This window comes from Falco punctatus, assembly GCF_963210335.1.
Source record: "Falco punctatus genome assembly, chromosome: 10".
NCBI classification, from domain to species: Eukaryota; Metazoa; Chordata; class Aves; order Falconiformes; family Falconidae; genus Falco; species Falco punctatus.
The window spans coordinates 23,333,802-23,360,199 of record NC_137590.1 but is presented as its reverse complement, the minus strand read 5'-3'; the positions used below and the strand labels follow the sequence as shown (position 1 = coordinate 23,360,199).

At 37.9% G+C, this 26,398-nt stretch overlaps 1 protein-coding gene across 2 annotated transcripts in view; it reads right to left on the bottom strand.

The window, feature by feature from the left end:
• Positions 1 to 26,398, bottom strand: part of LUZP2 (leucine zipper protein 2) — a 291,793-nt gene that overhangs the window by 195,382 nt on the left and 70,013 nt on the right. For both annotated transcript variants that reach the window (XM_080405373.1, XM_080405374.1), the window contains one exon: positions 14,168 to 14,553. In XM_080405373.1, coding sequence (XP_080261499.1) covers positions 14,168 to 14,229 — 62 coding nt within the window. In that variant the 5' untranslated portion in view covers positions 14,230 to 14,553. The remainder of the gene's footprint in view (positions 1 to 14,167; positions 14,554 to 26,398) is intronic.

The following is a 26,398-nucleotide window of genomic DNA, read 5'->3' as shown; positions in this document are numbered from 1 at the left end:
TGTTAGTAATGAATGAAGGTGATGAAATAATTGATTTAAAGCTACACTCTGTTATGAGTTTTACTCCAGTGGAATCCTGCCAAGCCAGTTAATATTCCCAGGGCTACACATCTGCTGAACAAGGCAAACTTCTACGACCTTGACCCACAGAAACTGCAAACCAGTAAAGTTTGGTGTTTTGTTTTTTTGTTCTTGTTGGTTTTTTTGTGGTTTGTTTGTTGTTTTTTTTTAAGCTAAAATATCTTAGTCCATGGGTTTCACTCATCGCTAAGGTGCAATTTCAAAACTGTTGCTATTTCTTGTAATAGAGAAAGTTCTATATTGTTTCTTCCACCAGTATTTTGATACCAGATACCAAACTCAGCCTTACATACACTATGATACAGGCATTTTAGCTGCTCAAAATCTTTTCTGTGTGTAAGAGGAAGTGCTTTAACTCAGAACCACATAAATAGTAATTGAAAAAAGAAGTGGGCAAAGGACTGGTGTGGTGTGAGGGTCCATAAACGCATTCACTTAAGGCTGAAAGTTTATTTACTCTGAAATCAATTTCATTGAATTACCCCATGGTCACATGGGAAGAGGTCTGTAGTTGTGAACACAGCCTGAAGTTTTAAAATGCCTAAGCAATTGTTAAGCAAACAAAAATGAAGACTAAGATAAAACATGTTTATAACACTGTAATATCCATTTAAGTAATCACTTCATTTTTAACGTGTTTGTGAGTTGTTGGGGTTTGGTTTTGTTGCTTGCTTGGGGTCTTTTAAGATTCATCATTAAAAGATAGCTTCTGGATGTTCAATATGTGAATATATATCTATGTTTTCATATAATACTGAAAGAGTTGTCGTCTTCTGTTATTCCTGTTCCAACATCTGGTAGACAACTGAACCGCCAAAACCAGCTCCCACTTATGCATATCCTAGGTTGTAGCAACAACCATTCATTATACAGGCTTAACCAGAGAGAATCTCCATTTAGTTTAGCCAGAAATTTATCAAAACCACAAATTCATTTGGTTTTATGCCGGTCTTTTTTTTTGCCCAGTACTTCAAATGAAGCTATAATGGAAACTCAGATCTGATTATTTTAAGAAACAGGTATCTATACAATCACATCAAGAATGATTCTTGGACTAGTGCCAAGCTGAAAACCCAAATCAAATGAAGCAGTGGTGACCCTAACCACATCCCGAAACACCTACGGCTGCTTTTTATGAAGGCAGGATTTCATTCCTTCTGCCATTTACATCAACTTCTTGATCTTAGTTCCCACACAGGCTTTTGGAGGAAGAGAATGAAGTAAGGCAAATGGGAAGTCTTCCCGCTCTTCTCCTCCACCTCAATAAAAACCTGCAGCCTAACAGCCCACTTGATCAATTCCAAATTATCTCAACTGAAAACAATGCTGCAAGGCATACTGTTGATGGTAAAACACACCACAGCTGTTCTTTGCTCCAGCCACCCTCCTGCAGAAATCACTATTGCTATTGTTTGATACAATTCTATAGATCAGTATCTTCTAATCCCAGTGGTTTCTGTAAGTATACATCCTAATTGTTGACTAGAAGTTTCCATTACTTTACTCTCTTCCTTTGAAGAATAGTATGCTGTAACATGGGTCAAAAGGCTAATGTACTGCAGAGAGAAAATGATCACTAAAACATCCTTTCAAAGACAGAGTTAAACCCTCAGCCACTGTAAATCAGCATAACGACAAACATATTAACCACAGTAACCTCCTATTTCTACTATTTCTGTAATTATAGTACTATTACAGTATGGGAAGAGCAGCAACTCTCAAGAAAGTAAAGTTGTAAAATGAATATTGATTAAACGTAAAGCTACTCGTTTATAACGACTTCTGTCTGTCCAAAGGAGAATATATTACCTAAATTTTATTAACAATTTTTCCCCCTAATACCATTGCCTTGTCATTTATGTAGTTCCAGATCTATGATCACCAGTCACTATTTTTAATGCCTTGTCATCACTGTATGTAAAAATTATATGAAGGCGGACATTTTCATTCCTTATCAAAGGTAAAATAGAGATACTTTGAAGCCCAGCTACCCCAAGTAGTATAAGCATAGCTTTTTGTTATCTTTTGCCTCAGTTTAGATATTTTTACTATTACTCAATAGCAAATGGCATATTCTGCTCATCCCACCTATTGGTCCAATCGTGCTTGAGATCAAATTTTCCCATCCTAGTCATTTTCAGAAGCACAACTAAAATTTTCAGCATGGATTTAGGGGTTATACAAAATGCTGTGAGTTCATAAAAGAATCTGGAGCCTGAAAAGATTCAGATATTTCTCTAAAGTAGATTTGAAGGGGTACCTTACCATGCAAACTTTGCAAAAAGCTTCATAGGCATTAAAAAGACAGTATGTGGAAGCATCCGCTGTTTCACATACCCGAGGGAATTATTTGGAACAGCCCTCAGGATGTTTCAGATTTGTTGCAACAGGAGATGATGCTGATAACCCAGCCTAACCAGGAAACACCCACCAAGATAACAACAAATTGCCAAGTAAGCATTTAACACACCAGTTTCTCAAGTTACTTTTTCAGTAGTTACACCTATACCATAATGGCAGCAACTAATGAGCATCATCAATGTAAACAGAATATTCTGTTGAAACACAAGGAATTAACAGTAAGTTTCTATCTTTTCTACACTGAAGTCCAAGAGTGTCCAACCAAGACACTGCAAAAGTGGATTTGGCAGAATAATTGCAGATCAATGAACTTGCCAGAAACAATGTTTGTCTTCAGTATAATTTCTTGCAATCAAAGGAAGTAGCAGATATAAAAAATTGAAGCCCAATGTTGTCTGTGTAACTAATCTGATATTTTTTGTGCAAAAGGTGTATCTGGCTTTGAAGCCTTAGCTGTTGAAAAAAAAAAAAAAATCCGCTGTTTTGAAGCATTTTAATTGTATTCAAGCCACCAAGAAAAGATAGCCAAAAATCAAGTTTTCATACTTCATTTTATGCCAACAACTAGAAATCCTTTACACAGAGACACATACAGTATACATATTTATGTATTTTCCCTTGAGCAGAAGAGATATTTTCACCTTCAGAAAATACACTAACAAAATTGGATACAATTTTGCAGTCTTTAAGGTTGTTTTTTTTATCAGCACCCACAATGATGTTTTGGCATCTACTTCAGATGAGGGGACTTTCCAACTGCTACTCTTTTTCATTAAATAAACAAGAAATGGGTTGGATATCTCTCCATCCTCATTAGTGTGTGGTAAGTAATGAGCACTAAGGACATTTCCCCCTACAAACTATCTTTTCTCAAAAAAAAAAAAAAAAAAAAAATAAAAAAAAATTTACCCATAAGTTAGTATTAGGTGTACATCATTTATGAGGTTTAACGTATATGGAGTATAGGCACAAGACGAATCTGTTCGATTGCCCTAGATTTGAGGTGAAAGTGCTACCTTTTACTGCTGACTAGGAGACTTATAAGCCATACTTTTAAATCATTTCTTAATCTTTTAAAGAATTAAACCTAACACCGATACCATAATTTCTAAGTCATGAGAAGTAACAAACAGCAAAACGCGTCTCCTTCCCTCCAATGTTTTCTCACACCTTACATTTATAAGAATTTTTTAATTATTTTTGGTTTTAACCTTTATACAGGAAGAGTAGCAAATTATGTACCTAGCCTCTGGTAAGATACAGGTAAATAGAGTATCTCTAGAATAGTATCAATACTCCAACTTATTCATTCACCACATAGTGCCCCTTTTTATCTGTCTCCTTCTAACAGATATCCAAGTTAGTTGTGTTTCCTTTTCACCCCTTCGATATCTTATTCTATCTGGCCCTAGAACGGCTATGGCAATTTCTCCCTTCTGACTTTGTATAGTGAAAATTCCCAACAGGTGGCTGGGGGGGTAGCTGGGATGTGTGTTTGTTTCTAGTTTAGCCACCAACAGAATTGCTGAAAACACATCTACTCATATTTCCAGATACGTCCTTGCAAATATTTGCAAGAATAAAGATTCTGTTACCCACCTGAATATTCTTCTACAGGAATGGCTCAAACTACCTTTAGGATCATTTCGTTCTCTAGACCATGGAAAAATTTAAGGCACATAAAATTATTCTATACTGCTTCTTCCAAGGTTTTTTCACCTTCCTCTGGTAGCAACTGCTCTTGTCAACTGAATTATTCTATAGGTTTAATCCAGTGTGACAAAAACTTCATTTTCCTTTAATGACTAAGTATTATTGCATAGAAGTACCATTTTAACACGTGATATAATCATCAAGCTTTAGCAGCAAAGAAACATATGATGTCCCTACAGTAGAGCGAATGCTATGATATTTAACCCTGACCACAGAATCAACTTCCTATTTGATGGAAATGGGTTAAACCTTTCAGGTGACAAATATAAACCAGAGATAAAGGATTTGTCTCATACAAAGGGAACATATATTCCTTAAACACTTTGTTCTGATATACATGTCCTATATATCTTCCCTGTTATTTCAGAAGCTATTTAAAATATTTCAGTCTAGGTACGAACAAAACAGACAATATTGTATACTACCACATGAAAACAGATAGAAATGCAAGTTTGTCTGAGTCCATTTGAACAACTGATTAGTATTTCTTTAAGACTGATTTTACTATTTAGTTTTACAGCAATTTAATTCTTTCTGCTTCCAGGAACAGATAATCTTCCCTTGAGCCAAGAGAGCTCCAGTTGAGTGGAAATTAGGGAAGGAACTAGGATGTTTGAAAAGGGACAAAGAGAGAGGTATGACTTAAAGAAAAACATAAATTTAAATGTCTGCTTTCACAACCTTTCCTGAGCCAAATACAGCACTACTGTGTATATTGAACAGCAGATAGTTCTTTTACAACTAAATAAAAAAGCAACTGCAGAGAAGTCTCTATTCACTGTCTAGGCACTTGAGGAGTATATTTTTTTCATACATATTTTTTTCATACATCATTCATGTATGAATGCAGAGATTTCACAGAAAGCGGTATTGTAGACTGATTTTTCACCAAATTAAATCGCACAGGCTGCACTGATTGCAAAGTTGGAGATGCTTAATGAAGGAAACAGAAGGGAGGCAGCACCGCTGTGGTGGGTTCTGACCCCCCCGCACCCCATTGTCATCTAGGCACCATGGTTACAGATTCATTCCCCAAGCCTCACATTTGCATTAAGCCAAATAACCCTATTCCTCAGCTGAGAGTGAAACAAAGAAACCTGCAAGGCCAGACTTTCTAAAAGAAGTCAGGATGGATTGCTAACAATCAGGACTATTTGGTATCCCCCATACACATCAGCAGCTAAACAACAGTACATTTCAAAGCATATAGCACTCAGTTATGTTCAGATACCCACAAGGTTAGTACAGCCAACACGCTATCCCCTTTCAAAAATCAAAAGGCATCAGGTTCGACTCACATGAAGAAAATCCACTACAGGTTATAGGGATTAAGCTTTTCTAAAATGTCTGGTCCCTTGGCAGACCTTGACTCCCTTCATGGAAGGGGGAAGAAAACAAAACAGAACCAACAGAAAAGCCACAGTGCCTATTTTCAAAGGAACACATGCCAAGAACTTCTGTACTTTCAGTAGAATAGAGGAGTGGATGTGCAGTGGGGCTAATAGACTCTGCCAGCTACTAGTAAGTAGTGAGAATACAATGACCATGTTGTGTATTTTGGCACACAGAATAAGAATTAAGCATCAACTGATGGGTTTCAGCAAAGGAGCTCAAAGGTTCAGCTACTCACTGAACACAGCTGTTTGATTTGCACCCTGGCTGAGCATCACCACACCCTGAAAAATATTTCTTTACAAAAAGGCTGTAAGCGAAGCAGTAGTAAAATTGATTTTATTTCTCCATTTTCAAGAGAGACAGTCTCTCTTTGCACATCAAGTATGCATTTCATTATGCTGCATCAGGAGGAAGAAACTTCCTCAACAGACAATCAAATGCCACCCAGAGCACAGCTGCTTTTCAGTCCTGTCAGTTCAATTTTTGCACAATTTTTTTTTCCCCCTTTTCTCTTCCACATTTCAGTAAAATCTTAGGTTTTCCCCTTGGTCGCTGCCTGCCACAGCCTAGCTTAAAACAAACGCAACTGCAAAATCATACAGATGTGATGAGGATGGCCTATGTAAGCTGGGCACAGTGTATTACTGGGCTTAGTGTCACTCTAGGTCCCCCAGTTCCACCAAACAACGCTGAGGCACAAAGTCACAGCTCCTACTTCTGTAGTCATTCAAGTAAACAAAATCACAAAAACACCTGAAAAGCAGTATCAAGTATTGAGAATCCAATTACAGAGTACTAGTAACAACCACACTTTGTTTCCCACTTAGAGCACTTGGCAACTTGTCTCTCCCTGCCTCCACACCCAACCAAGTTCTACAAAGACCCGTAACAGCTATTGAAAATACAGTGAAGAGTCATACTACAGCAAAACTCCAGCCCGCACCCCATCACTACCCCCCGTTTGCCTGTCTTTTCATGGACGGTGCCTTGATGCTCTCGTAGGAGTAAAGCCATTGATAGTACATGTCGTTGGGTACAAGTGTGGTGGACTGGAAGGCATTTGTATGGAGAAGTTGGAAGGATGTTCTGCTGCAGCTCCAGCTCCAACTGAAGAAGAAAAGCATTTGAAAACCAAGCCCATATTTGCTGAATCCCACCTAATCGCAGATCAAAGTGCTGCAACTTGCCTGACAGCAGGTAAATCTGTTTTTCAACCAGCTCCATCTTTCACAATCAGTAAATGAACAGGAAAGCTACCTATTCTCTACAAGGCAACTGTGAACATAAATCATCCAAAGATGACTATTCATAAATAACAATAAGAGTATGTAAATGGATGGAAAAAAATAACACTGTGTAAAATACACTATCTGGCAGCATTACTAACCTTATCTTCCTAAGAAAGCACAATGAGACAAAACACCAGGATTTTTTGACACTTCTCTACTCTTTCCCATAGGAGCTATCAATCAGTATCAACAAGTAAGATACTGAGTAATTCCATACACACCTATTCCTTCAGCTTCTAAGAGTCACACACACGGAGTTCTGTCATGATTGACTGAAGCCCTGTTTGTTTCAACAAATACAGCTAAGACTTCAGAGGGGACACTACAAAAGCCATTGCTAAGATAATACACAGTAAAAGTAAAGATTAATAAACATGGAAGTGAGATGCGGTAAGGGGTAAAATAAGTGTGTAATAGCACAAGAAGAAGAAAAATCTACAGCAGCACGCTAAAAATGCTATTTGATGCAATATCATATTTACTCTTCAGCTTCCTAAAAGGTACATGCCACTCTGATGTATTTGAAACGGCACATACAGCAATCTGCATCTTAAACCTTCGCACGGTATTAAGATTGAAGGATGATATGAAATGCCTTTATTCTTTCTGACACACATATTACTTGTCTTCCATACAGAGAAAATTTACAGATCTGACCCTTACAAGACAGCTGGCGTAGCCATTGCACAAAACTAGACAATGAGAAGAAGCACTGGTTTTGACATGTGGCATGAATGAGATTGATTTGTCTGCAGCTGTATGTCATGAAGATTACTATCTGTGAAAAGGTTCCCGTTAAATACAGAAAATAATATTGAACTTCCAATCTCATAGAAAGAGAGATTACAAATTTAGGTTAAGATATCCTTATATTCTGCCCTAGCTATAAATTAATAAAATGAGAAAGAAACAGGAAAATGTCAGCATTCTAATTTCTCTAAACATAAAGAATACATTAAAATGTCAAAAGTAACTCCACAGCAAGTCTCCTGGGCAGAAATGCATTATATGGAGTACAACAAGCAAAATTCCAACTGTTCTATTACATTAAGACTGAATTCTAGAGATCCTCAGGATTTATCTGAGACACATGGAACTTGAAGAATATTTTAACTATAGATTATATCAAATCTAAAATAAGTCTTTCCTGAAGGTTACAAAAGCTTTTAGCAGCATCCCTTCTTCTCCTCCCCTCATTATCTTTTCTTCTTCTTTCTTGCATATTCCAGGAATCAAAAACATAAATGACAAAACATCACAAAATAATATATTTTCAGTATTGCTGACCTAACTGAGAAAGACTTTCTGGACTCCTAATTTAGGTTGGTGAGCTGAAATGTGTAGGACACTTCTAAATGTTTTAGCCCAGATAATAAGATAACATAGCGAGCTTACCACTTACAAGGGCATGATACTTGACAAAGAATTAGCCCTATGATAACAACAGAAAATCCGATAAAATTTAACACACTTGAGAAAAAAAAAAAAAAAATCTCTCCCCACCCCTCCTTGCCACGTCCAAGACATGCTGATAGAAAAAATGTGTAGTTGCCCTATTGTAGAAGGGCTGCAAACACGAATAAGCAAGTCTATCACATAAGGCTACTATTAGGAATATATGTGTATATACACATACATATTTTTATATGCATACATAATGCAGTTCAAATACAGAGATTCCCAAACAAGCTTTAGGCAATCTCATTCCAATGCCAAAGTCGTCCAGCTACAGCAAGTTCAGTTTTACTTTTCTACACAAGATAGATGTACCCCACCTACTGTGTTTGAAAGCTCCTTTGGCAATCTCTGCACCATACTGCAGCCTGCAGATTCGCCATGTATTCTAAGGCAGCATGGTGGGTGACCACACTCGTGCCAAGAAAAGGGTCTCCAGTTTTGCCGTTACTAGTTCTGTAGTTGGGCACTGCACCCCTGAGGCCATAGGCTTTGTGCAGGGGCGAGGAGGAGTAACAGCTCCTCCTGCTCATGTTTGGTACTTGGACTTTTTTGGTTAGTTGGTTTGGGGTTTTGTTGGTTTTTTGGTTGTTTGGGTTTGGTTGTTTAGTGTTGGGTTTTTTTTTTGTTTTGGGGAGTTGGGGGTGGTAGTTATGAGGGTTTGAGGTTTTGTTCTTTCTCAGTGTATCACTGGAGCTCAGAACTTTTCTCCCAGAAGAATGAAAAGGCTTTCCTTCACCAAGTACCTTCTGTCTTGCTGTATCAGCCACTTGCTAGTCACCAAAATAAAGCCATCAAGATAAACATGTTCTTTGAACTAATGGAGTTGTGCCACTGCTAAATTTATCCCATTATGTTTAAACACAGTCCACAACAAAACACATGGTTCTTCAGGTACAGTAAAGTCACAAGCCATATACTAAATGTCACTCCTGTACCTCAGATGTACATCCTTACAAGCCATTAACCAAACATGCATCATCATCCACATTGATAGAAATCAGAAAGCTTTCACGGCCCAGAAAACTCAGACATCAAAAGTAAATGTGAAAGGAATTCTAAGCAGGAGACAAATGATAGAGTTAATGCCCCTGGATTTCTGGAAGAATTCAGAAAGCACAATATTAAGACAGTCTCTGTTATCCACCAAACCCACAGCAAAAATGCTTCATCTTTTCTGCTAAAGTAGCAGCCTGCTACCACTCTGCAGAGTTCACCTTCAGTCACGGGGCAAAGAAAGGGCACTGCTGGACATCAGTCTGAGATTTCAAAAATGAGCATTGCTTTTGGCTACCTGCTAGAGCACATATCGATGGTGTGGCTACAGCTGAGGGCATTAACACAAAGCAAGCCTCATTCTGCCACCTCGAAATCAAGGGAGGAACACAGTTCCCTTTACTCTTGTAGTAGTCTAAATGAAAAACTGTTACTTCAACATCTGACTGTAGCCCAAACAGTGTTTCTAAGACGGGAAAGCCCTTAAAAACCAGAAACAAGGATTTTCAACATTTCCACACCCCACCCGCAAGACAACAACATTAAAGATGTTTCACTTTATCTTTTCTCAAGTCTTACAGTTTTTCACACACCTTTATCCAAGAGGAAGGAAAGATATTAATATTTTCATATTTCTTAAAAAATAATTACCGAAACTAACAAGCAAAGAAAAAAAATTACCTCAAAAATACGTCCAGGGAAAAAGCAAGCATTCAAGTCAGGTTCTCATATTCAGTAAAGTAAGTGAATTCACTAAGTTTCTGTCACTTCTGACAACAGGCATACCCCAGATCAACACCCGTACCTTCATTAAGCAACACCCACCTACCAGAAATGAGCACACTACCTTTATCCTGCTACAGACTACAGAGGTGACATACTTCTGATGCCAATGAATTACAGATTGCTTTGTAACATCAGTGTAGTCAGACTAGCAGCAAACTGCACTTTCCGAAAATACGACCACCAGCCATTTCTCTGCCATTAAAATAATGTAAGTTCTGCCTTTTACAGCCCTGATGTTTATACATCCATTTAATGAGTTGCTGTAGTAGTAGTATTATTATTTTTCTTAAAGTGCATCTTGCTAGGTTTATGGTCTTGTTCTCAGCTATAAAGCATTCTATTCCAATCAAATTATTCAATGTCTTGCATTTTTGTCATATTTCTTGTGTGGACAGAAAGAATTCGCTGTCATGAAAAAAAAAAAAAAAAAAAAAAGAGAAAGCTTTGTTTCACATCAAGCTGCTTCTACAGGGTCAGATTTTTGTCACTTGGACAAGAAAAAAAATTGTTGGTGATCAAAATATCCATCCTTTCAAAAGCAATGTTCAAGTAATATTCAGAAAACTGTCCTCTTGGCTAAAAGTAAGGAAGTCTCATTAAATGAGATAATCCGGATGACACAACTTAGTTACTGACCCCAATGACCAATTTCATGCAAACAAATAGCTTTCCAGTAATAACCTTTAGAGGCCTGGGACCACAAAAGCACACAGATGGCTGCAGAATCAGACCCTGAGCCTATTACATGCTATGTGCACTCGCCGAGCACTCCGTACCACGGGACTCATTTCTGAAGTAGTATGAAAAAAAGGATGTCTTCAGCACAGCACAAAACCAGTGACTTGTACACAACCATCACATCAGATCTGTCAAAACCAAGTTGTCCAAGGAAATATAAAAACGGACAAGAAAACACAAACTTCAGTTAAATTCACCTTCAAAAACATTCCCTTTAACTTTTTATGAGACTCATTTTAGAGCAGTATTTTTTACTTACTGCATCAAAAGATAAATAGTTAACCGGGCAGGGAAATACACCTCAATCTTGTTACCTCTTTGGCACAACCAACAGGCAATATGGTCGAGAGTCACCATTGTGTCTCAAAGCTGCACCAAAACTGTGTTTAGGTGATACAAAAAAACATCATTCATGTCAAAAACATGAACTTTCTGCCATTTGATAGGATTTGGTTCATGCATATGATTTTAGACCATGCTGAGAAGTTAGCTACAGAGGGTTCTGAAATCAAAAGTTAATCATGAACACAATCTTAGAATTGATATCTGTAGGTTGTCCCCTTTGCAACAACACTATAAAATATGAAAACACTACATGCTTCATTAACATAGTTGAACTCAGTTCAGATTGGTTTACAACGAGGCTTGAAAGCATGCTGAGGTCTTCCAAAACTATTCCCCGTGACTTGACGCAAAGAAGATGGCATCACCTTGTGACAAGGAACAAAAAGCAGCAGCTGCCCACCTTCGCAGCAAGTCCTGGGCTGACTGATTTCAGCACCAATCTATGAAATGGAGATACTGTGCTTCTGTACAAACTTAAAAAAAAAAAAAAAAAAAACAAACAAACCACCACATAAATCCTCAGGATGGAAAACTTTCTGCCCTGCAAGGCTGGTGCTTTGCCTTAGCTAAGCAATTTCACACAGCAGGATATTAGACCCTGCTTTCTGCAAACACAACTAGTCCTGCAAACCTACTCTGGGTCCAACCAATGAATTAACCATACGTTTACAAGAAACACTAACTGCCGCAGACAGAATTGCCTTCTGCTGAAGGAGATTAAAGCATAATCTCTTTCCAGTAGATGGCATATTGATAGCACTGTATCATTTTTTAAACCTCCATCATGTGCTGTTGAAAAATTACTTTATGTTCTACACAGCCAGTTAAAAATCAAGTGACTGAATACAACTGCTATACAGAGTAGCCCAGGACTTGTATAAATCTCCAACTCCATAGTAGAGTTTCAGTCTCCTTTTTTGACAGGATGACCAATCTGGCATCAAAAGCAAAACTTCACTTTGCAACACGTATTGTACTTGGGTGGAATTTTAACTGGAATTTCTCTCACATTGATCATTTTCATCCCTCAATTACATAAGAACATAAATCATCACGTGACACACAGTTATACTCTTATGAAAAAGTGTACTCACTCCTCGGAGTCAGACCGTTCATAATTAGTATTCACATACCAACTTCAACTTCTTCATATTCTTTCCAACTATTTTCTGAAAGATGGGGAGGGACTTGAATTTTTTTTACGATTCTCAAGAGTGTGCTACAGTCCATTTTTCATACAGGTCATATTTTCTCAAGAAGACAAGGACCTGTTTTTAGGGCTTTACACTAGACACCGTGTCCAAGTTTGGTCCCCTGAATGTTCAAATAGTTTGTAAGACACTTCATAAAAATAAGAAAGTATGAAAATTTAGAATAGTTTTCCCTATGTCTTTCCACTACAGTTTAATCTGCACAAGATCATGCAAGATACAAACCTGCATCTGCACAAGCTGGCTTGGTGCTTCCTCCCCTTTTTAACTCTGGCATAATTTAGCAAACAATGCATCACTCTTAAGTGAGTGTAAAATTATTAATCCGAATTGACAAGAAGCTTCACACTTGACTGCTACTGAATGTCTCTTTAGACCCCTTCTTAATTCAGAAGGGATAATTATTGAATCACAATACATAAAAATTTTCCTCCAAGTGTTTTATTTCAGAGAGCATTGGAGTAGTTCATATGGACTGCAGAGTGCCTAAATCAGAAGAGTAACCAAAAAAAAAAAAAAAAAGTACCCTCCCTTGCTAATAGCAACCCCTTCCAAAAGCATGAAGTAATTAATTGAAGCATTTTGATAATCCCGATTTCTCAGGAATATCTTGCACTCAGGCCTTTTCCCACTCAGTTTGTCAGAGTTTTTACCTGCCTGTGGCTGAGTATGTACAGAGATGTGCCCTTGCTATACCTCACTTGGAGTACTTAGCAGCCATACCCCCCCCCTTTTTTTTTTTTGTTAGTCTCAGTAAACTATTAAGGCTTAAAACATGCAGTGCTTTTTCAAAGAACTGCTGTGATACTGATTTAACAGCAAAAGACACATTTCCCTGATAAATGTACAAGATAGATCCTCTGATAACATGCTTTGTGGACTTACAGTAAGTATCCTATAAACTTCTAACAGCAAAAAAAGACCACATTCACAATTTAGGTTGGATTTTCTGATAAGGAACTGGACGTTAAGAAGCCTGAACTGAGAACATTGTCACACGTTAAATGCAGTGCTCTGTACCCCACACTAACTTTCCATCTCTGTCCATCAAGACAACGGGATAGTCTCTCAGCTTTATCTTTTCTGTGCTGAACACGTTACATGCACAGCAAGGGGAATTTACTATCTCTGAGCGACTGAGCAGTACACATTATCTTATCACAACACTGCACGGTCAGAACAGGTTTTATTTTTAAGCCGCAATAGATTTCTGTTCATATTTTCTCAGTGATTTATTACAGTTGCACGGAAAGGAATGTTTGTAGATTGCAGTAACTTTTTAACATGTTTCCTGGCATTGAGATAACACTGCAACATCTCACCTGCATTTCACGGTAAGCGACGGTAAGCCCTCGGTCCATGTTCAGGTATACAAAGCCAAACCGAGAGATTTTTCAAGTGTTTATATTTTTTGCACTCTATAAGGGAAAACGTCAGCATGTTCTCAATTTCAGCTGTTTGGCTTCCTTATTTCCAACGAAACAGAGTCTATCTGGATTTGCTGCTGTATAGATGAAGCTGGTATTTGTACAGTCTCGTTACATCACACCAGCTGTGGGTCAAGTTATACAGGAGTAGCTCTTTTACATCATAAAAGAAAAAATAAATCCGAGAAACACCAAGAGAAGACTCAGAATCTTTCAGAGGATCTGGAGGGGGAGGGTTAACGATCAGAGAAGGTATCTGCTCTAAACTTAGCACCCCAGTAAAAGCTAAAATCTGTGTTATTTGAGTACCGAATCTGAAAAAGCAACCAAACCAGGAGAACTCTAAGCAAAAAACGCTGTCGGTACTCACCTAGAGCTTAAGACCAGCGCAGGAAAGAGAGGCAGCAAGTAACAGGCAGAGATGAATTTCATAGTGGAGCTCCTCCGCTCGTTCCGCCGCTCAGGATGCTCGTCCCCCGACTCTCCCCTCCAGCCCTGCGCCTCGCCCCGCCCGGGGAGCTGCCCGCCCCTCTGCGGGAGGGTCCTCGCTCCGCCAGAGCGGGCAGACCCCCAGACCCGGCCGGGAAGGCGCTCCGAAGAGGATCTGAGCTCCAGGAATGATGTCACGAAGCACAGCGAGCTGCTGCCGCCAGCCCACAGCCCGGCCGCCTGCGAGCCCTGCGGTCACCGGCTGCAGCCGCGTCCTGAAGGATGTGCGGAGGGGCTGGGCGCAGCGCGGCGGGGCCCGGGGGCTGCCTGCAAGAAAGAGAAAAAAAAAGAAAACTACAGTGAAAATACCACCAGTGTTTTCCAATTAGTGTCTTTATTTGAAGCCAACCCAGACAAGAGAGGTGCTACAGAGGCAGGAATTGTTTCAAGTGCGTGCCAAGTTCCAGAGCAGCCTGCCACCGCACCTGGGGAGGGGGGGATTCTGCAAAGCCAGAATTCACAAGTTACTGCTTCAGTCAGGTATGTGTTCACCACAGCACGACATCAGGTTGAAGGTAAGACCAGAAACAGCTTCCAAAATGGTATTTAGAAACATTGATGTCATCTCTAAAAGCCCTTCACCACCTGAAGCAGCTAACACCTACAGAGCAGTAAGACCATTTTCCTGCTTTGTGTGCTGGTACTTCACCTGATCCTAATCCTGATTTAAATCAACCAGCATTAAAGATGTTTTCAGACTCTAACTATACCTTGACACAAGTGAAGTTCACCTGGTAGCAAATGACATGAAAGTAACATTTAAACAAGAATTATCTTCCTATGCAATACAAAAACCCAAAACAAAACCACAACCAAAACCAACTAAAAACCCCCACAGCAAAACCAACCAAACTTGTCTACAACTGAATGGAGCACCACCATTACAAGAACGATTTTGGTCATCTGTGTGCTTGTCTGGTCTTATGAAAGGCATCCAGAAACTACATTATACAGCACAAACATAAAACAAGTTTCCATAGTTTAAGGTGGCAGTCAACTGTTTATTGAGGAGTAATTTGGGACTCCTTCAAAGCAAACAGAAATTCACTGTTTGAAATGAATGGAAATCTTTTTCAGATTAGTATTGACCCTTAACGAGACAATCATACAGCTTACATATAGAATTAATAAATTAAATTATTGGTTACATTCTTCAGTAGCAGACTGAGATGGAGGGAGGTAAAACCAAGAAAAGACAAGATACGTAGCCAAAACTGAATAAAATAATGTATTTCTGACTCCTCTTCCTTGTATTCCAATTCTAGTATCTTCTTTTCAGCACACCTGGCAGCAAGTTCCATTCAACCACATTAGTTTAAATCAACATTTATTGTTATTTTGTTGCTACATACCAGCATGAACGAACATGTTACCATGGATACTTATGATAGAATAGTAAACAGGTCATAAAAAGTGCAGTCAGCTTGTCATTTTCTGTTCCAGAAAAAGCCAACCTTCCCAGGCTACCGGGCACCTCATGGTCATGTATCAGCAGCTAATCCTTCTTCCATCCTCCTTTTACGTGCACACATACGGGATGGAACAGAGGGGAAGGTACTGGTGCATCAAGAAAGTAAGTTATGCCTGGTGATGCTAACTGAGCTTAAGAAAACTTGTGAAATTTTGCAACCTAAATAATTATTTTTTATTACTTATTTTTTTTATTACCTTTATTAAAAAAAGAATTATTACTGCTCTGCCTCTTTTTTGAGGGGTCGGGTAAAACAGAGGCCTACTGCTAGGTCTTGGCTTCATCTCAAGGGTTTTATCATGCTTGCACGGGAGAATATCTCCACAAGTAGTTTAATGTCTCCAGGACAGGCAATCTGTAGCTACAGTAGAGCTACACCACTCAGACACCCCATTATCATTCTTCGCATAATTTCTCCATCATGATCAGAACGGATTGAACAATTAGGAAGCTTTCATGCTTACCAGCACTGCTGCTTTAGTCCTGCTCTGGTGTGAATCCCCTACAAAGACTGTCACAGCTCAGGTTCAGCCTAGGAACACCTCAAGGGCTCAGTGTAAAGGTTTTAGAGCAAACTTTCCCATCTCAGGTCAGGGTGGGGGTGTGGGGGCTCTGGATCCACTTGGGCACAGCCGGCCTCTTAGGAGCAGTTAGCAGCAGTGCTTAAGCAGGGATTGCAGCAATGGCAAGCCTAAATTTTGAGATAAGCACAGATAAAACTGTATTACCGCAAAGAGGAACGCCCAGGGGTGAATGCAGGTAGGACAAAGGAAAACCTGCATTTTGAGAGGCAACCGTCGGTAATTAAGGGCAAGGCACTTAAATGCTATTCTTGTCAGAATTGATTGTGCTTAGGCTGCTTTTGCCTTAAGACATAGAAAACACCCTTTCCCCCCCTCATATTGAGCTAACTGACCTTGGGCGAAAGCTTTCTGTTGTTTTGAAGAGTTTGGGCATTTTTGTTTTGGTATGGGTTTTAGAGGAGATGTACTTTAACAAAGTAATGTGCCTCTTAAGAAAAGAATAGTACATTTATACGAAAAAATGGGAGAAAATTGTTTGCAATTTTTTTTTACTCTTAGACTGTACAGCCAACATTTTAGTGCTGTGTACACTTAAAGAGAGATCAAATATTAATATATAAGAACTTCAAAGACCTTGGATAGAAACATTCCATATAAACACATTAGATGTGTAAAACTCTTAAGACATTATGTATTTTCACTCTTATAATTAAAGGCTTTCCCTTTCTTGGCTTAAATTTATTGACAATCTTAGTAAATAAATAATTACTCCTAGCTAAATGAGCAGAAGTAAGGTGATTGTATATGCTCTATTACAAATAACCATACACCAAAAGTACAAGTTAGAAGAAAACAATGGAACTACTAGTGCAAAATTGGAAGGCATTTCAAACACTAGTTGTCACACAGGTTCTTGTAAGTTTGGCTAAATGCACTGATAAAATAGGAATAGCACTGCCTAGTTTAGAGAAGAAAATGAATCAATTGTCTACCTTTGCAAAATACAACACAAGCTTATGCTTGCCAGGGCAGAAATACAGCCATTTATGACTGTGTGTTTATGTAATAACTGCTATAGCAGGGGTCCTAATTTTATGTTCATTCTTTCAAAATAAATGTAATAAAAAAAGGGAATCATGAAATGATTGCATATATTATATTCAGTTATTTTCAATGCATATGTGTTAATAGAGAGAAATTTCTGTAAATACACTTAACAAAGCAAATCATTAACGTATCTTGCTGTTGAATATTAAAATTCTAAATGTTGAAGCCTTCAGAAGACTTTGCACAAAAGACTTTCAAAAGAATAAGGGCACAACTGTTGGAAAAAATATAACACATTTCATTTCAGGGTGTTTTACAAATGCAGTGGGTAAATTTTTATTTGTGAAATATACCTACAACTGAGGCAAAGATAGAGGTAGAAATTACCTATCCCAATTTCATGTCCAGTGCTCTGTGAAGCAGACCACATCATGACATAGATATTGCATCACCACTGCAGTGCAGAAAATGCCAGCTTTTTAACGTATTTTTATATGTTTACACATATACATACACGCATACAAATGCACATGTATACATATTTTTGCTGAACTGAGGCACCATTTTAGATTACTAGAATAGTTAATGATACATTTTTGCACTCTATACAACATACTGCATTTCTGTGTCTTCAAAAGACTAGCCAGACATACTGAATTCCCAAGTAGTAATCTAAGCTCTCAAATACAGTGTGATAAATACCATCCTAAATAATGCAGGAAGTACAAAACCCCCGACATCAGTACTCTCTTCTTAAAGATAATTGCGAGCTAGTTGACATTGCAGACCTGCGTGATGCAAGATGAGTGTGAGCAGAGTTCTGAGACAACAGTACTGGTTGAGCAGAAGGGACAAGCAACTTAGAGGAGACACTTCTTCAGTTCGTATTCACATTTCTCTTTCCCTCAGAGAAAGATTTCGCTTTAACCTTGAAAATAGATTTGGCAGTCCTTTCCCCACTTTTTCTCTTGCTTTTCCCACTCCACCTTCTCATTCCTTCCCTCCCAGTTGAGAGTTTCTCTAACATTTAACTAAACTCTCAACAAATCTTTAAGCTACCAAAGGGCAAAACATTCTTTCCAAAATGGGAAGGCAAAGCGTTCAATCTCAGGGTGAAGTATTTCAATATGCTGGGCCTAATATTTTATATCTGCACGTACAACTGCCACCAGCACAAACACATACATAGAATTGATACATGCAGCTTATTACTGCGCTTGATTGAAAGCTGACACATTAACACCAGCCCTTTGTGAGATAATAGGTTCGGGGTGACTGGTTCCCTATCTTCAAGGTACGTGCGTTTATGAACGCTGCAGGAATCCACTCACTCTGAATGGTGAAACCTGGGAGACTTGCTTGCATGGCAAATGAAGGTACATGAGTGACATGTGTGTAAAAAGCATGGAAGAGTTTCTAGCAGTGTCTTCCTCAGGAGTGTGCAATTCACCTTCCTTTAAAAGTATGTATTTCAGGTGAGAGAGGATATTTATAATTACCTCTTACAAGTATGCATATAGCAGAAATACTCAGAATCACCTATCTAACTCAACTTTCACAGCATCTCAGAGGAAGAATAATCTGGGGTTTTTTTAAGAATGAAAAGGTGCATCACATAACAAAACAGTGTTAGAATACTAGCTTACAATGCATTGATACATTTGCATTCAGCTTAGCAAATGATGCAGCTGCCCAAGGATAGCACCTAACTAACTTCAGTAACAAGAAAAAAAGGAAAAAAAAAATCCTGGCTACCATAATGCTGAAATTATAGCTTAAAGCTCAGGGTTGAGTAAAAGCTTCTACAAAGGTCCCTTTGCAGGTCATTTAGACTTTGTAAGATATTTTCAAGGTAACCCCTTTTAAATCTAAGAACCAGCCAATTCAGAAGCAAGTTCATTAAACTAATAATGAAGTAAATTTAACCTCATTGTTAACACTGCTTTTAGCAGGTTAGACTTCCAATTCAAATCATCATTCAAACCGTTAGCAAATATATGCAGCCCACATGGGTTTGCTGTTTAAAGTACAGAGAAATGAGCAATTTTGTGAGCATGTGATCACAGGGGAAAAGAATAAGTTTTATTTCATTCTATAAAACACCTCTTTTTTTTCCAATGTCCAAACCAGCAATAATTATGCATTTAATATTTGACGTCTCTGGACTGCCTACCTTCGTTCCACACCGAAGCTCTACATTTTAGGTAATAATATAACTGCAGTAATTCTGGTAGCAACAGACTTGATCCAAGCACCACATCATGATAAGAAGCGATTCTAGGATCTCAGAAAACAGAAAAACAACTCACTCGAGGATTTGTGGACTTCCCTATGTTAACCACAGAGTAAGCAATGTTGAATCTTCTAATCCATAAATTAACATTTAAGCTTGTATGTGGTAGAGGAAAGGGAAGAGGAGAAGAAAACAGTACAAGGGAAATCCAATTCTCTACTTCTTGTTGGGTAAGTCATGCAAGTACAAGATCTGGGATCAGCCCTCACCACCTACAAATGACCTGCAGTACGTTACTTGGTATTAGCAGACTTGAAACAACATTTTTTTGTGGAAGCTTCTTCTTCAGGAGCTATCACAAATGTCTCTCCTTAGCAGTCTAAAACAAGTCTTCCTTGAGAACTTGTAGATGCTGTCACATGTGGTCGTGTTTATTTAGACTCCAGCGTACCGAGCACTAAGAGTCCGAGGTTTCAGAGACCTCTTTCATTTTGCGGTTACAGGAACTGATGCTTAATTCAAACGTGCCCCCAGGTTCATCAAGGTCATTGAAAAGAGGAGTTCGGACATCTTCACAAACAGGGTTTCAGTCAGCAGGCACTGATGTTAAAACTCCCTTTTTTAACATCTCAGAGCTGAGGTTCGCTTATATCCAGCAGACACCTTAGGGCAAATCTGCCTGCTCATACCAAAAATGAACTCTGTTGAAGTCAGCATTCATTCAAAACTGAAGACAGAAAAAATACATGCATATCAAGGTCATTTGACAATCTACATACAGGTCCATTAAATTTTTTTATTGTTTAACTTTGAAATAATTTATTTAATAAATATTGTATTAAGATGGGTAAGTTTGACTTCTCTAAAACGAAAGCTACTTGATAAACCTTGCAGACAAAATAAAAATCAAGTCTCAGAAAAGCTATTTTTCCATTTCTGTGAGACTAGTTGGTTTAAAAACTGAAAAGACTAGGAAACAGAATTTTAATAGCATTTTTAACAAAACAAGGAAAGAATAACAAATTTTAGTCACATCTGGAGAGGTCAGGAATCATTCTTAATGATTTCACAGTGAATGGACTTATTCTGGGTATCACATTCAACAGACTTCAAAGTAGGGTAAAAATTGCTTTAAGGACTTGATTCCATTTAAATTACATTTGGGGTTTTATTTGTTTATTTTTTTGTGGGTTTTTTTTGTTGTTGGTTTGGTTTGCTTTGTTTTTTTTGGTGGGGGGTCCAGAGGGTTTTCTAATTTTTTTTTATTATTATTCTTATTAATTTTTTGTGTACATCAAATAAGGCTGAATTTTTCTGATAAGAAACAACTGTTTGTTATTGTGGAAGAAGAGTCTTTAAAAATTGTCTCCTCCTAGTCAGGATATAGCATATTTAACACCAATTCTTTTAGCATCAATTCATTAGAGCATCCAGCAATTTCCACTGAGAAACTGAGACACTGATTTAAAGACCCCTTGAAAAGCTGAACAAATATTTTTCTTTAAAACTTTTATAGTCTTTTAAAAACTTTGCTTCATGCTTTGCTTCCCTTCCCCTCTTCCACCCCTTAATTTAAAACAGTAAATGTAGGCTGGTACCTATGCTTAGATGTAGGGTAGATGACCTCCCCCAGGACATTCAGATCCTAACCAACCACCAGTATAAAAAAATAAGAGAAAATAAGAGAAAAGAGGAGGGAAGAGGAGAGAGGAGGGGAGGGGAGGGGAGGGGAGGGGAGGGGAGGGGAGGGGAGGGGAGGGGAAAGGAGAGGAGAGGAGAGGAGAGGAGAGGAGAGGAGAGGAGAGGAGAGGAGAGGAGAGGAGAGGAGAGGAGAGGAGAGGAGAGGAGAGGAGAGGAGAGGAGAGGAGAGGAGAGGAGAGGAGAGGAGAGGAGAGGAGAGGAGAGGAGAGGAGAGGAGAGGAGAGGAGAGGAGAGGAGAAGAAGAGGAGAAGAGGAGAAGAAGAGGAGAAGAGAAGAGGAGAAGAAGAGAAGAAGAGAAAGAGAAAGTCATTTGTAGAAAGAAACTGCATCCAATTAGATCAGTTGTAAAGCATTTAGTCTTCTACAGCTATAATGAGATTGAATGTGATCCAAGAAAGAATTATTACAATGAAGTCATTACGATATTTCAGTCCTGAACTTTACAAACGTCCCAATCCAGATGATCCAAATATCAGAGCTGCTACCTATACTGCTCAGACTCCTATACCCAAAGTACAAAATCATTTTTGATACATCCAAATGCAATTTAATCACCATTTACCTGTTAGGAACCTACAGCGGGAGATAATTTGAGACACTAGGGGGTGGGGATGTGTGGAAATCACGCAGAGAAACTGCTGTTTGTAAGCTTCTCATAAGGAATCTTGCATTACAATACGTATTTCTGACTTCATGTTAACATCAGTAGTAGTGTTTCAAAAGTATAAATGGAGAGTCAGATAATATGCAATATAATGCCTAGTCGCATAGAAGATACACACATAAACCGTATATCTATATCGTGTCATTCTGAAACTGCTATAGCTATTTATGATGGCCATAAATATGTTTTCCACCTCATTCTATACTTGTTTGTTTTATTGCTTTGTTTTATAATATACGTGTTGTTATAGTGGTTTTATGGCCAAACAGAGGTTACCATCAGAGACTGTGAGCAGCGGGGAATGTTACACAGTTTCTTTAGAAAGCTACAAATAGAACATGTTGCATCCTCTTATTCACACTAGTGATATATATATGTACCTTCACCTCTGCATAAAGAAGTCTGCGTAACTTCTCTTAAAGTAGAAATGTAAGGCTTTAACCAATCATTGGATTTCCTTGATGAAATAATGAGAATTTACTAATATTTTGAACTGTTTTCTGTTATACCCTATTTAAAACCTGATTTTTGAAAAGCTAGCAGAAGTGCAGCTCTAATTCAAAATTTATTAGATATGACATGCATTAAGATTATACTATCAAGATCGTATCAAAATGTCATTAATACAGAATTAATGGGAACTCAGTGAAAATTGCTACATCATATCAACGGTGAGATTGTCACACTAATATTATGTTATAATTACGTAGTTAAAAAATCTTGCAGATCTCTGCATTTTAATGGAAAAATTGCACTTTTTAAAAAAACACAAAGTACAGCATGAAGCAGTCGTGTCATACTACTGTGTCTCTATATTTTTGGTATTAACTGTATATACAATTAGCACATATCTCATTAATGGTCTAAAACATACAGTCCATGCAAATGCATGGTAATGAACAGAGTAAAGTATCAGTCAAGCAGAACAAATGAGTATGACCAGGATACTTTTGTTCTGTTTAGCTGAAAAACTTCAGATGTTAACTCATTGCTTTTGTCTCCCCGTACAGTGCTGGGAATCACAGTAGGAAAACAGCATCTGTACTTCCCCACAGCCATCTGTGATCCTATCTGCACTGAAAAATGAAACACACAGTACAAATTTAAGCGCAGAGCTGTGATACTGAGCTCATGAAAACCGCTACGGTTCCACTAACTTTGGAGAAACCACTATTTTATATTTCCCAAAAATATGGCCTAAAAAGGTCTCGTAACACTTAAGAATTCTCATATTCTCTTTACTGATCTGCAGTTTCACATTAAAGCCGGTATGTATGTCAAATTAGACACCTAAGTGGCAAACATAAGTCATATTTTGAAAGTACTAATACAAAAAATTGAACAATCTTAATTAATGTTATCTTTTTTTAATTTCAAACAACATTAAGTTTGTTTAGAAATCTTCCACTGATGCAATTTTTCAACTTCACAAAAACAAAACAAAACAAAACAAAAAAAAAAAGCAAAAAAGCTATTTCAAAGGAGGGAAAAAAGGTAGTTTTGCAATGACATTGAATAACCACAGGATTTTCACATTTACTGCAGCATTCCTCACTACCAAAAGTAGTAAAACAAAAAGGTTATAGTAGTACTAATTTATTATTTACCTTACAAAAATTTCTTTTCCATCTTTAAACAGAAGAAATCAACCAGAACTGCCAAGCAGTGGCATAACATAAGATTTCTTGTTCTGTTCACCTTTTCACATAATTGCTAGATTTCATAGAATGCGCTATTTTATCATCATTATTAGGAATCCGGTCAAGTATAGGGTGTGCCATATGTCACCTATGAGGTCTAGTATCAAGCAGAACTTGATACAATGAATGGATTTTAGCAGAGCCCAGGGGCTAAAACTGCGGTCCTTAAGCTCTCTGTTTTTCCAGCTCACCTTGCCGCCTAAGCGATAAAATTATGTTCACATAAATATAAAACCTGTTATAAATGAAAAAAAGTAATTTAAAAGAAGATTGAATAAGCCTGCTTCTAAGGTAGCTGAAAAACCTAAAAGACTAACGTGGAAGTCTGTAATGAAAAAGGCAAAGAGAAAAGCCTTCTCCTGCAACATGGAGATTGTTTCAGGATAGAAGGGAAACATTCAGAAGTGTGAAAGGCACAATCCCATGCACACTCATTTTATGAAAATTTAAACTAGCAAAGTAGGCAAGATATCAAAAAGCAGAGTTCAAACATATTTTCCAAAACCTGTACTTAAATGGATGCTAAAAAGACTGCAACATAAATCCTATGATAACCAACTAGGTAGCTATATAGATACATTTTTTTTCCTTCAAGACAGGTACATTTTATTTCTACATAAACATTTTGCTTTATTACTTTCAGTCATAAATATGAGTTTTCACTCATTCATGGGCTGTCCTTCCAGATTTTAGGAGAAATATCTATCCAAATAGTCATACATGGGTCACTGAACAGTAACACAGGAACAACACTTATCTCTATAGGTCTTCTGTCCACTCCCATCTCTCCTCTCTAATCTCATTTTCTACTAGCAGAAGTAAAAGGAAGGTGTGCTAGTAGCAATGGCTGGAAAGCTCAGCTGGAGACACCAAGAACACCATAAGAGGCTGCCTGGCACGGCACAGAGCTACAAGCCAACCTCTATTCAGTCACCTTACGGCTGGTACCTTGCTGATTTTCTTTTCAAGAAAAGTGGATTATTGCAATGGGGAATAACAACCTTTCTTGTTGTGTGACCACTGGCTAGAAGGTTGGAGAAGGGATATGATTTTTTGTCATAGCAATGAACTGGGTCACAAAAAGCTCATGCAAAGGTGGTCAGGATCAAAGCACAGCATGCAACATGGCACCTACACAGGACCGTGCAGCTTTCAGATCCCATCTTCAACCATAATAGGTTCTGTGGAAAAGTCATTTACATGAACCCTGCATGAGGTAGGACGATTTGGCCCTAAGTACGCTGGCATTTCAATAAAACCCTCTAGAAAAAGTGTTTTACAGTATAATTCACTAGAGAAACAGTTTTCATTCTGGCCTAAGCTGAGAAAACCTAGTGAGCACCTACCATGATATACAGCACTATACATTAAGGGCACTTGAGGCATTTAAGCCACCTCTGTTTAAAATAGAGACCAAAAACATTCAGGTAGAACTTCAAAGATGCCAACACACTGCTAAACCCGCTGATACTGAGCTTAAAGACATATTTCAGTTTCTGCACGTGATAAATACATACTATACAGTTATGAAATCATGTATTCAGAATGGTCTGCTCCTATGTTTTCACCTGAATTTGCGGTTATATTCACCTTCTAGCATTACCTTCACTAAAAAGACACCAAAAGAAACCAAGCATTTCTCTAACATTTCTAGCTCCATCTTTCTGAAGTTGTATTCTGTGTCTTTCTCAGAGGGCAGATTACACTGAATTTAAGTCCGCATATTGTTTCATATTTTTGAATAAGCTGCTCAAAGACTGGTAAAGCAAGAGGCATGCTTCAAACGGGGGTCATTTTTTGTAGCCAAGATACCCAGCGTAAGGGTGGCATACATGAAGATGACTAAATTGGGAAAATTAAATTAAGGAAAGCATGAAAAAAACCCCACCCCAACAGTAACTGATTACTTTTTTTTCTTTTTTAAGATTTTCTTTTGAAAAAATAAGTAGAAAATCACATTGTCTGCAAACCTGTTCTGACATATTTCTGCCCATCTTCTAGTCTTGTATTCTGTCTATCCTGGGAGGAATAATGGAGTGGGTTGGTTTTTAACTAAAGCAGCAGTTGGGGAAGGACACACTGAGATTCTTGGAGAGTAAGGTTGAAGTATCATGTTACCGTAGCCTTGAAACTAAACAGTACAGTCTTTGTATCCTTTCTCGAATACCAAATTTATAGCTGAATTGTCATCAATACTGATTTTTATTTTGTGACTCTCCAAAGGCTAAGTCTATTATCAAGATCACGCAAATCAATGTATGCAGCAATATATTAGCATTTAGTATCATCCAGTAAAGGGATAGAAAGTGATGAAAGGGTTTGTTTACCATTTCTGAAATATAAAAGAATTATCAGCATGTAATTCATACTGTACAGAGACTTTCTTGGCTGGTGATTTTTACCCATAACAGAACAGGCGTGACTGAAAGATTAACTCACTCAATACATCATTTGAACGTTTGTACTGAGATTCGTTATTAATCTGGGACAAACCATGACATTTTAAATCTTCACCCTAGCTACCCTGTGAAATCTATTAAATTACATCTTACTTTATGAAGAATTTTTTATATAATCCTTCAGCTAATCACTTTTCATTAGTTAGTGAAGCTAATGTATAAAAGTGCTAATTTATTTTAAAAAAATATTTAACCGTGGAAAGTTCCATAAATGCTAGCAGCAACTTAAATATTGGTATGTATCTACAAAATGTAAATTAATACTTTGTGTTCTTCTTTAGTTTATTTGTTCCCTTAGAAAGCATCACAACTC